The sequence below is a fragment of the Cannabis sativa genome, chromosome 4 (genome assembly GCF_029168945.1).
Source record: "Cannabis sativa cultivar Pink pepper isolate KNU-18-1 chromosome 4, ASM2916894v1, whole genome shotgun sequence".
Classification (NCBI taxonomy): Eukaryota; Viridiplantae; Streptophyta; class Magnoliopsida; order Rosales; family Cannabaceae; genus Cannabis; species Cannabis sativa.
The window spans coordinates 71200177-71215980 of NC_083604.1; the positions used below are offsets into that span (position 1 = coordinate 71200177).

Here is a 15804-nt window from a genome sequence, read left to right on the forward strand (position 1 = left end):
CTCAGATTTTGTCCCACTGGGTTTTTCTGGCAAGGTTTTTAACGAGGCAACTATAAATCATGTTAACATACTTGCATTTTATGAAGCAAGTAGAGAATGTGTGTGAGTGAGATCATTGACATAGCATATTTGGGAAACATATGGATTGCACTCAATAAAGAAGTATCAACCCAAGCAATTCTCTATGGATAATACTGCTTGCATCGCTCAACTAAAAGGAGGTACATTGAAGGAGATAGAGTTAGAACACATTTCACCAAATTCTTCTTTATACGCTTCAAGAAAACGCATATTGGTGTTCAACATATTCAATCAAGTGTCAATCTTGCAAACTTATTCACAAAGTTATTACCAACATCAATATTTGAGAAGACAGTAGACAAGATGGAATTTCGTCGATTAGAAGATCTCCACAAATGCCTAAATGAGGGGGAGTTAGTTTACACTATACTCTTTTTCTTTTTGATCAAGTTTTTCAGCAAGATTTTGAATGAGGCAGTTATTATGGACATCCAAGGGGGAGTGTTATAAATATTAATAATTATGTGGATGCCCAAATCTTTTATTTATTACCATAATTGTAATAACATTCCTCTTTTTCTTAGTTTCTCTTTTTCTTAGTTTCTTAATATTTCACTCTTGTATTTGTATAAATAGGGGTTCACCCCATTGGAATAAACAACTCAAAAATTCTCATTCACTTTCTCTTTCTCTCTTCATCTTCTACTTCTTTCTTCTCATCTACTTTATATTATTTTATATTATTTTATAACAGTTTTAGTTTATTATTAGTAACATTTTCCCCTCCAAAGTTATGCTAAAAATGTGTTAAAATGTTGTTATGGTGTTGGTATCCAACTATCCATATATACTGAAATGATGATGGGTGGCATACATTTTTAGTTATTAAAGTATATATTATTTTTGCAGACCACAACTATGTGTATTGTCGTATTATTGAGGAAGAGGTTGATAATATGCTCCGGCTACTTCATATTTTCAAGCTTGCTTTTGGTTAAAGGGTTAATTTCTCTAAATCCTCTTATATTTTTATCTCCAATACCCCGATTGATTTGCGTGAGAGGCTCTATACTCAATTGGGAATGATTGCTGCAGATGAGAATAGCTTTTATCTTGGGTTACCTTGTATCATTGGTCGCAAAAAGAAAGCTATTTTAGGTTTTCTTAAGGAGAAAATGCATAAAAGAATTCTAAGTCGGAAAGGAAAGTTTCTCTCAAAGGCAGGTCGAGAGGTGTTGTTAAAAACTCTTGCTCAAGTCTTCTCTAGCTATGCTATGCCTATTTTTATTCTTTCATTGGAGACCTACAGTGAATTAGAGAGAATGATGTATAAGAATTTGTGGGGTAATTCTAAGAAGTTTAGAGGAGTTAGTTGGATGAGCTGGAATCGTCTCTTTAAACATAAAAGCTCGGGTGGTCTTAGTTTTAGAAGCCTTCATGATTATAATTTATCTCTTTTGAACAAACAAGCTTGGAGGTTGTTGCTTCATGAGTCTTCTCTTGTTGGTCGTATTTATAAAGCCATGTACTACTCCCATGGGACTTTTCTTTTAGTTGTGTTGGGACAACACCCAAGTTTTATTTGGAAAAGTATTTTTGAGACTCAAGGTCTTATTACAGCAGGAGCCCGTATTCGTATTGACTCTAATTTTAGTGTACATATCCTCAATTCTCCATGGTATGTCCATAACTCTTTTGTCATTAGTTCTCATTTAAGTCGTGCTGGTGCAAAAGTTAATCAATTAATGACTATGGATGGTTTTCAGTGGGATAAGGAGATTGTTAATAATTTGTTTGAACCTAGAGATTATGATCTTATCTTAAGTCTTCCTCTTAGTTCTTCTACTTTGGAAGACAATTGGTTTTGGTTACACTTACATGAGAATTTAGGCTTTTATACAGTTAAGAGCAACTATCATTATTTGCAGGCTTTCAAAGGAAAATGATCTGCTGGTATGGAGTCAAATCTTTGGCATAAACTATGGAAATCTAGAATTCCACCCAAAGTTATTCATTTTGCTTGGAAGGTGATCACTGGTTGTCTTCCAACACGAACACAATTTTTTTCCAAGCATGTTCCATTGGAGTTAAATTGTATTTTACGCCTTAGGGAGGAGGAATTTATTTGTTGGAATAGATCAAGCATTAACATTGGTTTTGTGTCTGCTTCTGAGTTTGGTGTTTGGGTGTTGGATTTGTTGAGTCGTGGCTGTTCTGATCTGTTTGAAGAAGCTTTAATGGTGGCCTAGTCTATTATGAAAACCAAAAACGATCTTTTATGGAACAAAAAAGTACATGTTGCTGCTGATGTTGTTTTCTCTGCTCATTTAGTCCTTGATCAATAGAGATATCTTTCTAATTGTTTTGAGCCACTGTTAGATCCTTCTATTTTTGATAGTAGAGTGGAGCATTGGATTACACCAGAACTAAATAAAATCAAGGTGAACATGGATGGAGATTTATTTGTAGCAAATTAAGCTTTTGGTGTTGGCTACCTTCCTCGTGATGAGGAGGATTGCGTGATTGGGGCTTTTAATTTGTTTAAATCCGACTGTGTTCAATCCATTTTGGTTAAAGCTATTGGTGTTAAGGAGGCTCGAAGTTCAATTAAAAAGAAATGATGGAAGGATACAGTTGTTGCAACTGATTCTCTTGTGGTTGTCCAAGTGATTGATAGTGCTATTGTTATGCCTTGTGTTTTTAGTTCTTTAATTTCAGATTGTAAAGTTTTAATTGATTCTCTTGTTAATGTTCAAGTTGTTTTGTCAAATGATCTGCTAACAATATTATTTATTGTCTTGCTCGTGGTGCTTGTTATTGGTCAGATTATACTTTTGTTGGTAACAATGTTCCTTTTGCTATTAACGATGCTATAATGGCCGATTTGCCTATTCTATTTTAATAAAGTTTTCTCTTCTCATTCAAAAAAAGCATAGTATAATTATTATTCTTATTATTATTAGGGTAAATAGTGGCATAAATACCTAAAGTTTTGGGTTTGTAAGCGGTATTAACCCAATGATTTTTTTAGTGGCATAAGTACCCAACGTTTATAAAACTGTAATATTTCTCAAGTTTCATCAGTACAAACTCTGTTATTGCCTTAAACATGGCACATATAAAGCTCAGATTCTAGATTATTGGGTCTAGACGGAATATGTAGTATAAGTTACTTCCAAATCTTCTTTTAATGAATTCAAAACAGAGTCTGTACTAACAAAAATAAAAAAAATACAGTTTTACAAATATTGGGTACTTATGCCGGTAAAAAAATTATTGAGTTTATGCCGCTTACAAACTCAAAATTTTAAATAATTATCCTTTTATTTTCGCTTATTATTATTGCAGAAAATACTATTGTAATAAGTAATTTTCTTAAAAAAATAAATAAAAACCAAGACTATTAAAAGCAACCCCTTTCGAGTGAGCTCAATATTTGATAATGACTAAATATTATAATTGATGTTCTCCATTTAATGTATTATTCAATGTAAATTTTTAATTGATTATTTAATATATTATAGTTAGGTAAATATTATTTTAGTCCCTTGTGTTTTGTAAAAGTTATAAATTGAACTCTTTATTTTGTTAAATGACAAAATGAATCCTGTATTTTCTAAAATTGTACAAATAGGACCCTGAACTGATTTTTTTGTCAAAATAAAACTTAATAATAATCTGATATGATTTTTTGTATCTGTTCGTGTTAGAAATTGTCTTAGAGTTGATTATATTAAAATAAAATTGTTAAAAATTGAACTCGGGGTCCTATTTTTACCATTTTCAAAAATATAAGGTCTATTTTGTCATTTAACAAAACAAAAAATCTAATTGGTAACTTTTGTAAAATACAGTGTCAAAAATAATATTTACCCATTATAATTAGATAATAGTAATATTGTTTGTTTTGGGCATACTGATTTATTTTTGGGCACTTTCCTCGAAAGTTGGCACTAGGTAATTTTTACTTATTCTTATTAACTTAACTTGACTTGATAAAGAAATTAGAGCATTGTTATTGGATTTTAGTGGTGCCTAATACTTTTCATAGGTGGCGTCGCACAATTAATTAGCGATATTGTTTAAAAGTTATTTTTAAAGAGCATTGCTATTAGGCACTAATGGTGCCTAGCACCTTCTCGACATGTCGTGTTGCGATTGGCTAGCGATACTCTTTAAAAGTTATTATATTAAATTATATGAGACCCGATACTTAGTTGGACCAATAGCGATATTGACATATAGGAGGGTGCTAGGCACCACTGGTGTCTTTTAGGACTTCTCTATTTTAAATTATATAAAACTCAATACTTAATTAGACTAATAACGGTATGATATCGAAGAGAATGCTAACTACTAATGTTAATTTGTAGCAATTCTCAAGAAATTCCACTGAAAGATGACGGTCTTAAATGCATAATGCAAAATGTGATAAATATTATAATTAATTAGATTGATAACTTTCACCCTGACATTGATCAACCTATTAAGTAAGGTAAAGGGTGAAAGAGAATCAAGCAAATCCACAAAAGCATTGAAAGAAATATATCTTTATATATTAAAAGTGCCTATCTAACGGCATTTCTTAGTTTAACAGAATATACTTAAAAAATAAAAGAATATTCTGTTAAATTTAACGATTACGTTTGATCTCCCGTTAATAAATAAACCCAATAATTAAACCCAAAAAATTAAACCCAAAAAATTAAACAATCTTTTAAATATTAATAATTTCTTTTTAAATTAAAAAAATCATCTTATCCCCATCTCTCTCTAACAAACCTATCTTGAGAGAATATTAATAATTTTTTTTTATTTATCTTTTAAAAAAGAAAAATATAGATAAAAAATCTAGAAAAGATAATATAAATATGAGACTGTATATGAGTATTTACCTTATATGTTTGTGCTTATTTTTAGTTTTATTTTTAATTTTACCACCAAGAGGAGAAGGTTGAAAAATATTAGAATATGAAAATATTATTGGTGCTTATTAGTAATTTGCAAAGAATGTGAAAGTCTATAAATATATAGTTGTGTAGCTATTATTAGATATGAAATAAGATAATAGAACTTTTTTCAAGTAGAAGATTAATGTACATTTTACTATTAATAACATACATTATTATAACACAACTATGTTTTACTTACTAATACTATTTTAATTACGTGGCTTGACACGTAATAATTACCTAGTATATATATATATATATATATATATAAAATAAAGAAAAGAAATGGGATAATGATGATGCTGACATGGCATGACAGTCCCTAGAATGAAGCCATATTTGCAGAGAATCTCACTCACCTCAACTTCTCAACTCACCCCTTGAGAAAGCAACAATGGTTTCTTTCTTTCATATGCTCATTGGATCACATAAATATATATATAGCTAATTAGGATTTTTTCTCTCTTTAATATGTATTAAATTATGTCCCTTAAACTTTTAATGTCGTTAAAAATTTGAGATTGTTAGATTTAAGGATTTTTGTCTAATTTCATTCAATTTTGCTATTAAATCATACTCTCCAGATTTTAATATCTATCAAGTCATGCTTCTCGAACTTTGACATGTACTAAATTATGCTCCTTGAACTTTTATCCATGTTAGACTTTTTTACTAAAATTAGAAAAAAATCGTCAAATCTAACAATCTCAATAATTTAGGAGACATTTTTAATAACCTTAAAAATTCAGAGGGCATGATTTAGTACATATCAAAATTCAACATCAAAAATACTAATTAGCCTATATATTTATATCCTTTTCTTCCATAATAACTTAATTCTACTTTATAAAAGTGTTACTTTTCTTATTTCTTTTCCAAAGTTATTTAGTGATGTGGTTAGCTGTGAATGACCTTTCGTTTCTATAATATATAGTTTGCTAATAAGTACGATCAATTGCCCGTGCTTCTCATCTAATGAGAGAATTATTACAATACTAAAGCTGCTTGTGATCTTACTTATATAAGAAAAAATAGTAATGATTAACTTAGTTATTTTGTTTAGTTTAGAAAGAAAAAAAAAAGGATAATTATATTAAATTTATTAAATATAATTAAAGAAAAGTGTTACGAAATCTTATAATTTTATTAAATTTTTATGCATAAATATTATTTTGAAATTTGTGTTTTGTAAAAGTTGCTAACTGGATATTCTATTTTGTTAAATGATTAAATAGACCCTATATAACCAATTGAGGCTAGCTCAAGTGGTCATAGGAGGGTGGGTGTGTGTTGGAGGTTCTGGGTTCGAGTCCCAGATTATACAATGTAATATATAAACGCTTAAATAAATAAAAAAAATAGACTCTATATTTTCTAAAATTGTACAAATAGGACTCTAAACTGATTTTTTTTATCAAACTAAAGCTTAATAATAATCTAATTTAGAGATGTTATGACAAAACTGTTTACATTTTTTATATATGTTCGTGTTAAAAATTGTCTTAAAGTTGGTTATATTAAAAAATAAAATTATTAAAAATTGAACTCAGGATCCTATTTTTACTGCTTTAGAAAATATAAGGTCTATTTTGTATGGTATAAGATTTTTGTTGTGTACAGTATCATTCATTTAAAATGATATTTAGTTTCCATTTGGTTATATATAATGATTATAGTATATAAATTTGTTAGTATGTATACATATTTTAATAGTGATATATATAAATATTGGAATTATTACATAAAAAATATAAATTGACATTTTATTTACAAAAATACCTCGATAAAGTAAAGTCAATATTTATACCTTTTATGTAATTTTAATTACCAAAATACCACTTAAACTATCATCACTTACACAATCAGACGATGGTTGCAGAGTGGTTGCTGCTGCTTGGTTGCACGGTGGTTGCATCAGACAAAAGTTTTAATCAGACGATGGTTGCATGGTGGTTGCTATGTGGTTGGTCGAAGGTTGCATCAGACGAAGGTTTCAATCAGACGAAAGTTTCTGGGTGGTTGTTGGGTGGTTGGCTGAAGGTTGCATCAAACGAAGGTTTCAATCAGACGAAATAACTGTTAGCAAAATGTTTATGCAACTGTAATGCAACTTTAATGCAACTGTTGTGAAACATTAAAAATCAGAACAGTGTTTTCACGTACATAACTCTATCTACATGTCTTTTTATAATTTAATATGAACAAATTCACCATTAGAAATTTAGAAAACAATAAAATACACCAGGATAAACATTTTACTATAGTATTGATGTATTTTTTTTTGGATTATACTTGAGTTGGATTGTTTGGGAACTCCAATTCAACTTTTTGAGATCTGCCTTTCATGAATCTAAAAATTATAGTCAGGTCATTAGTTTTATGTAAATTAAACTAGATTTCCAGTTGAATTTTAGTTTCGCAGTAGTTTTTCTACACTTTTTTTTTATGAATTTGAAACAGCCTATGTTTTGATTGATTTTGGTTGTCTTCTCAGATGAAGTCGTCAGAATTAATGGTGGTTATCTTTTTGATTGAATTTTTGTTTCGGTTGCGTTGGGTTGCTGCGTAGTTGCACGATAGTTGCGCGATGGTTGCGTGATAGTTGCCCAGGAAGCATAGATCCTGGGTTAAAGGAGTGTGTAAATGGTATTTGTGTAATTTTTTTTTAGTTGGGATGTATATTTGTTTATTTGGCCAGCTGGAAGTATTTTTGTAATATTGTTACTTTTTTTGGATAAAACTGAAAAAATCCCAATAATATTTATATTTTGAGTATTAATTTAGTAATGTTATAATTTTTTTGTGGCATCTAATTTTATTACTACAGTAAATTAATTTTTAGTGATATAATATACCAAATAATGTTATATATATTTAATGATTTAATATATTTATTCATTTTTATTACAATATATTTATATGTAATATTAAAAAAAAATATATAACTTAATTAAATATTATATATATTTTAAAAAAATTAACATATAATAAATATATTATAATTTTTATTAGTTAATTTATTATATTTAGTTATTTTAATAATTTTTTTTTTAAAAAATAAACATGTACTACGGATGTGTGGCAACAAATTTTTTTTTTTTAATTTCTTAATCACGAAAAGAAAAGTAAATTTGTATTTTTAAAATTTTATTTTTAAAAAATAAAAATGTGTTCTATAACTTTATTTTTATTTTTTGATTTTATTTAAGTCTGAGTCTAAATTCATGTTTGGGGTCGGAACCATGGTTCGAGTTCGAGACTGGGGTCAGGACTGTTATTTGGGTTTTAAAGTCTAAATTAGGGTCGGAGTCCAACATATTAATTAATTTTTTTAAAAAAATAATTTTATTTTTTATAAAAATTAAATAGTAAAAACAGATTTATATAATATATTTTTGAAAAATATTTTCACCTATTGCAGAAATTTAATCAAAAAAAAAATATTAACAAACTCACCTAAATTAGTTAAGAACATTTTACAGGAAAAAAAAAAAGCATTCTTTCCCGTCGAGTGAAAAAGAGGTAGAAGAATGAGTTACCTGCTGAAAACTCTGACAAAGAAGAAAGAGGTAGACTCCATAATCAGAGACACCATTGATAAGGTTCTTGTCCTCCGCTTCGGCCGACCTTCCGACTCTGGTTGCCTCCATGTCGACGACGTCGTATGTCTCTACTTTCTTTTTTTTTTTTTCCATTAAACAAAGATAGAAAAGATGCTTAATTCTTGTTATATTTTCAACACAGCTCTGTAAATCAGTGCGGGAGGTTTCTAAGTTCGCAAGTGTGGCTCTGGTAGATATTGATTCTGAAGATGTTCAAGTTTACGTCAAGTATTTTGACATTACTTTTATACCCTCCACCATTTTTTTCTTCAATGCGAATCACATGAAGATGGACTCGGGGTATTTATTATTAATTTCTTATTATTTTAAATTTTCGATCAATCAATTATACTTAATTGTAGGATGATTAGCTTTTGAAGCCCCTTTTGAAACCTGTCGAAACCCTATATTTTGGAGTTGAAATTTGAATCGGATAACAATATTATCTAATGTCGTTCAGTATAATTGGATATGTTTATGTGTATATATGTATGCATCAACACTATTATCCATTTATTTATTTATCTATTTTTTTTTTGTCGTTCAGTACCGCTGATCATACTAAATGGGTTGGAGCATTTCACCAAAAGCAAGATTTCATAGATGTAGTAGAGGTCTGTAACATATATTTTTTTTTTCTTTACTAACATTTCTCACTATTGTTCTTGAGTTCTATGAATCTGTACTATAGCTTTCTTTGCTTTGATTTAACTATTTGATGTATGTCTCTATGAGCTTTGAATATCTGCTTATCTTCGTACTAAGGCAAAGATGGATTTTTTGCAGGCTATATTTAGAGGAGCCATGAAAGGGAAGCTGATTGTGCATTGTCCCCTGCCACCAGAACGAATTCCAAAATATCAGTTATTATACAAAGATGTATAGAAGGTGAGTTCATTACAAAAGCCTTCATATATGTACATGCACTGATTGTTTGGTATTTTTCCCTCTGCATCAATATGAAACTGTTTGAAACTTTCTTCATGATTCTCTTTCTGTACTTTAAAACTTGGGAATTTGTGAGTTGGGTAACTGGTTTTGGTTAAGTGAGGGAAGTTCACATAATTCCTTGGTTTTCATGCAAAGTCTAATGTTTTTAATTGAAGGGAAGTTTGAATTCACTAGAATGTTTTCTCCAAGCCGTGTAAAATTGCATATTGGCCTAAAAGATGTTTCTTCTGAGTATGAGATTGAGCTGTGGTTTGGATCCTTAAGCAGCCAAGAGAAGATGATGTATGGGGATGTATTGAAGACCTTATTAGTTAGATATATGGGGATGTGCCATCAAAATTATCATCGATGTGAGGTCCAATTGAAAATGGTTAGTTAGACAAACCTCCAAACTACAACACTACAACACTACAACAAAATAAAAGTACCAAGATTTTTCTTTGGTGAGGGGCATGTGTTTTGCCCCCCATCCATAATTCTATGTGAGCAACTGCTTAACTATTAGATTAAAGGTCGAGAAATGTTTACAGATTGTAGATGCAACTGACTTACCATGAATTTATTTGCTTTTTTGCCTTTAATTTTTTTTTTCCAACTTGTCAGAGCCTTTAATAATAAAAGTTAATGCCTAATACTGTATAATAAGTTATAATTCGTAGATGACAATCATGCAATAAATGTAAAGGATACTGACCCTTAATCTTAAGCTGGTTGTTGTAAATATCTTGCACTCTCTTAGCTTAGCTAAGTTGTTGTATAGTCAAAGACTCAAAGTTGTTACCTGTTGTTATCTCTCATCGGTATGTAATGTTTGGATTTATATATGTTGTTATTGGGAATAAGTAGTGCTCAACATTTTTTATAGGTGATGTTTCACGATTAGTTAGCGATATTCTCTAAAAATTATTTTTTTAAGTTATATTGAACTCGATACTTGATTACATTCAGGGCCGGCCCTAGGCATAAGCGGGTTAGGTTTGTGTCTAGAGCCCACTCATTTTAGGGGCCAAAATAAAAAAAATATCTTTTAAAAAATATACATACTCTTTTAAGTTATTGTGTTTAATTTTTACCCCCTCTTTCTATATTTTTCATTTCTACCTTTTTTTTTTCAATAACTCTACTAATTATGTCCCTATCATTTAACGATACTTTTGACTCTCCCGTCTCCACTCAATTTTAACTTGTGTAGCTGTGAGGGTATAATCGGTAATAGAGTTATAAAAGTGGGCACATTTCAATTGAATTTAAAATAAAGCTATTTTTGGTTAACTTATAAAAAAAATAGGTATATTTTAACTTGCGTCATTTATTTTTATAGTAAGGGTCTAATTTTTTTTTGTTGCCTTAGGCCCATTTTAACTCAGGGTCGGTAGTAGGATTACACTGAAGAGGGTGCTGCCATTTAAAAATTCTCATATTGTAATCATCTCCATGTAATACAATCAAGTTATCACTTTTCTATTATAAAGACTATTTTCTTATGTTTGTGTAAATCTTGAGGCTCACATTTCGTCTTCTCGCACTTTAAGCATACTTCACAATAGCCAAATTATTTGGGTTGGGATATTTAATTTATTTTTGTCAAGAGTATAGGTTGTTAGATTTAAATATAAAAAGAATGGAGAAAATTAACAAACATAATAATATATTATTAATTGAAAAATAAAAATTTAAATACAAAACAATAAAATTCAAAACTAGTAATTAAAAGAAAAAATAAGGCACGTAAAACACGTATTCTTTAAAATAAATTTGTCCTCTCTACCTGATTAGTATTAGAGGATATATGAGCAATCATTTCTTAGGGGTGGGTGTCATCCAATCCAATTGAACCGAACCGATCTAATCCAATTATAAAAAGTTGTATATTCAATTACAATTGGATTGGATGTTAAAAATTAGATTTTGACTGGATTGGATCAGTTATTGGATGTCAATCTCAAAATTCAATTAAAAATCGATCATATCCAATTACATTTATATATATTAAAAAATTATTTATATAATAAAAAATATTGAAAATAATATATATGTACATATATATTTATTATATTTTTATTAATGTTTTTCTATGTTGAATTTGTAACACTTGATTGTTATGTGTATTTATTTTCATGATATTTTGTTCTATTTTATTACTTAGAAATGTTGTTGTTTTAATTATTTAAAATTTTTGGCTACATTACACTTGTAAGAATAATATGTTTATGAAGTATTAAATTTAAATAAAAAGTGATATTTAGTTTTTACGTATTTTTTTTCATATTTTTAAGTTAATATTAAAATTTAAGTGTTTAGTTGGATATTCAATTAAAAAAACTGATTCAATCCAATTAGTAATTGGATTGGATTTTGAGGTCTAATTGGATTGGATAGGATGGGGAAAAAAAGGTTGGATTGGATCGGATGTCCACCCCTACTTCTTATGATACAATGACTAACGAGTAGAAGAATACACCACTTTTACTACTCCAATAAACTCGAATTAATATATTACTCTATCACTTTAAGACTTATGAAAAATCAAAGAAGATTAACACAAGAGAGCTTTTTAATAAGTGATTCAAGGTGAAGTCTCATTTTTATAGGCTTCATATGGGGTTGAATACAAGTGTGAACGCAAAGGAATTAATGCCAAAAATTCTACAAAATAAGTGATATTGATCAATTACAATCTTTACTATAATTTTTGATAACAATCAGAATAATCACCGTTATTACAGTGATTAAATTCTTGACTAAATTTGTATTTATTAGCAGCTATCAATAGACTATATTTAAGACTTTAATTTTTCATTCACACATTAGCCTAAATTAATTATTTATTATATATATAATACAATATATTTTTTTTCAATATAGGTAATTATTGAGTTTAATTTACCATAACGTGAGTGGTTAGTGAATTCAAATCTAATTGAGTGTGATTAGGGGTGTGCATAAATCGATTTAATTTAATAACAACCGATCAATTCAATTATAACCGATCGTCAAATATTGAATATCCAATTGTAATAGGATCAGATTGGATGTTATTTTTGAATATCCAATTGGATCGGATCGAATGTTAGATTTGAAAATCTAATACATCTAACATCCAATCGAACTAATTAATATTTTCATGTAGATTGAATGAGTAATTAAATTTTATGTTGTTATACATAAAAAGAAATATGTATCAATGAAAATTAACATTGAAATTTACTTTTTTTTATATTGGATGGATCTAATTCAATCCAATAGATATTGAATATAAAATATTGGATGGATCCAATCCGATCCAATAAATACTAGGTCGAAAATATTGAATAAACCCAAATCAAACAAATAGATGTACATGAAATACATCCAATAGATAGAACTAATCAAATTCAACATCCATTAGGCTTCTGACTATAAATTGAAACCGTTGTTAGGTTTTTTTCCTGTCGGCGATCTTGATTAGGTACGGGCGGCAGTGACATATGAGTGTCAGGCTATGGCACAGATTGAAACTATTGTTAGGTTTCTTCTTGTCGGCGGCGATCCATATTAGGCATAGGCGGCAGTGACATATAGGTGCCAAGCTATGGCACAGACTGAAACCGTTAGTTTCTTCCTGTCGACGATCCATATTAGGCACGGGCAGCAGTGACATATAGGTGTCAGGCTATGGCACATACTAAAAACGTTGTTAGGTTTCTTCCTGTCGGCGATCATGATTAGGCACGGGCAACAGTGACATATAGGTGCCAGGCTATGGCACATACTAAAACTGTTGTTAGGTTTCTTCCTATCGGTGATCCTGATTAGGCACGGGCGACAGTGACATATAAGTGCCTGGATATGGCTCGAGCTCGCGTAGTTAGGCAATGTAATATATTGGTGCCAGGTTGTGGTAAATGCTCGCTTGGTTAGACGAAGCAATACATTAGTGCCAGATTGTGGCAGGAGCTCATCTGATTAGTTGATGCAGCGACATCATATATGATGCCAGATTATGATATGGAATTAATTTTTTAGGCAATGCAATATATGATTATTTTTATTTCCATGCATAGGGCTGATTATATTATTCACTTTTGAATGTTATTACCCAATCATTCCATAATAGTGAAATGAATAATTGGTTATTCTATGTATTATTTACTTTTCTTGCTGAGTCCTTGTGACTCACAAGTGCTCTGTGGTGTAGGTAAAGATAAATAAAAGCTAGAATAGCCATGATATGACAGTCTTCTCTAATAATGTACACATTGACCTTACCGACCTGCATGTCGAGTTGTCAAGAGTTGTTTTTGGGCTGTATCTACCATGTATTTTGACTAGGGGTATGCAGAAAGTTATCCAATCCAATTACAACCGATCTAATAGAATCGGATATCCAATCATAATTGGATCAAATCAGATGTAAATTTTGAAAATCCAATCAGATCGGATTGGTTGTTGGATGGAACATCCGATCCAATGCATAACCACCAAACCGATCAAATTATCATTCTATAGTCATCTAGTTATATTTATATATTTTTGAAATATATTTATAATTTAATATAATTATTATATTTTATTTAAAAATATATATTAATTAATTTAATATACATTTAACACATGAGATTAATGAAAAAAAACTTAGATTTAAAATATTAATTCTTATCTTTCTTAACACTAATAAAATTGTCAATGGTTATTGAATAAACTTTATTTTTTAGAAGTTTTAATACAAGATCATGAGAATTAGGTTAGACTAAACTAATATTTATTATTTATGTTAAATTAATAAGTTTTAAATTATGTATTTTTTTTATATTTATTTTTCTTCTTAATAAAATCAACTTAAATGGTAGCTAAGATAGATTGGATGGATCCAATCCAATCTAATTGAAAACTAGTCAATGCATCCAATAGTTAGAACCGATCTAATCCAATACATCCATTGGATCGGATCGGATGAATCAATTCAATTAGATTGGATCGAATGACAAAATTCAATATCCAATAAATAATTAGATTGGATCGGTTGGGTCTAAATCCATTGGATGTGATCTAATGAACACCCCTAATTTTGATTAGTTATCATATTTAGCCTTTTTGTAAAACTTTTACAATAGGGATCCCCGAAACACAATTTTAGTGTCGTTATGATATCCATTTTTAGTGTTTTATTTTAGTGAAAATTTTAATATTATCACAGATTTTAATAATTAATTATTTTATCGGTACTAAATTAATTTATAAAATCACACACATGACGTCTCTAATCTATGGGATAGGACGTTACATATTGATTCACATAAATTAACATTTGATTACGTCCTTAACCTTACCAGTAAATTGTATTGTGGAGAACCTTAATTGTTATTTCTATTATAAAAGTTAGATTCATTTATTATTTTGAGATGATGTATTATAGAGTTTCATAATTAGCCTAGAGTTCAGAATTATATTTCAGGTCATTAAAAAAATTCGACAAATTCAGCTACAATAATTATGGCTAAGAACTATAAGAGTATTGTTTGAAGCTAGCATATCGACATTTAGTATTTAGCCATAAAGAGACGTGATAAGTGGTCATTAAGCACGTAACACTGAATTGGGTGATCGCAATATCCTTGACTAAAGGCATGCCGCAACACAAATTCAAGGATAATAAAGTAAATATGAGATTAAGTTACCCCTATATATTTTTTGGTTGTACAACTAAAATTATTCAATAAAACTCTAATTTCAATATTTTCTTATATTTATATGCACCTTAATTTTATCTGAGGAAACTATCGTAAGAGGACCAGAATAAACATGAAGTTTATGGTTTGTTCGCTTAAGTATATTGCAACATTAAGTATATTGTTATATAATGAATATATTGTATTACATGGAATATAATATTCGACATATAATGAGGACTTATTGCGATAATTCATATGTTTATTATGTAATGAGGAACCTTATATTTTAAGTGGTAATTTGATTTAAATACTAACCAAGTTGGGGAATATTAAAATAATTTTTATATAGTAACAAGGCCCCGTTTGGGGGAGCTTTTAAAAAAGCTAAAATCACTTTTGGAAAAAATTATGAGTTAATATGTGTTTGGTAAAATTTAAAAAATAGTTTTTTTCAAAAATTTAAGTGAAATTTATAGTTTTTAGGAAAAGTTGGCCCACCCTAGCTTTGGGATTTTAGCTTTTAAGGGAAGCTACAATTTTGGTTTAATGAATTTTTCACTTGACCCAATTGCCCTTATCTAATTTCAAAATTCCTCATTTACCAATTAATTTTAGGGCTTCTTACTG

At 29.2% G+C, this 15804-nt stretch overlaps 2 protein-coding genes across 4 annotated transcripts; both read left to right on the top strand.

Moving 5' to 3' along the window:
• Positions 1 to 1103: 1103 nt before the first annotated feature.
• On the top strand, positions 1104 to 1967 carry LOC115713710 (uncharacterized). The gene has a single exon (XM_061113950.1). It carries the CDS (start codon positions 1104 to 1106, stop codon positions 1965 to 1967), a length of 864 nt encoding a protein of 287 aa, XP_060969933.1.
• A 6453-nt stretch (positions 1968 to 8420) lies between these two features.
• LOC115715232 (uncharacterized) lies at positions 8421 to 10308 on the top strand. 3 transcript variants are annotated; one of them, XM_030644070.2, is made up of 5 exons: positions 8433 to 8635; positions 8718 to 8875; positions 9123 to 9189; positions 9362 to 9463; positions 9682 to 10308. In XM_030644070.2, the coding sequence occupies exons 1-4, from the start codon at positions 8504 to 8506 to the stop codon at positions 9458 to 9460; spliced, it is 456 nt and encodes a 151-aa protein (XP_030499930.1). In that variant the 5' UTR covers positions 8433 to 8503; the 3' UTR covers positions 9461 to 9463; positions 9682 to 10308. The 3 variants fall into 3 exon arrangements, with proteins under 3 accessions (XP_030499929.1, XP_030499930.1, XP_030499931.1); XM_030644071.2 differs by having other exon boundaries at positions 8437 to 8635; positions 9687 to 10308; XM_030644069.2 differs by having other exon boundaries at positions 8421 to 8635; positions 9362 to 10308.
• Positions 10309 to 15804: the final 5496 nt, after the last annotated feature.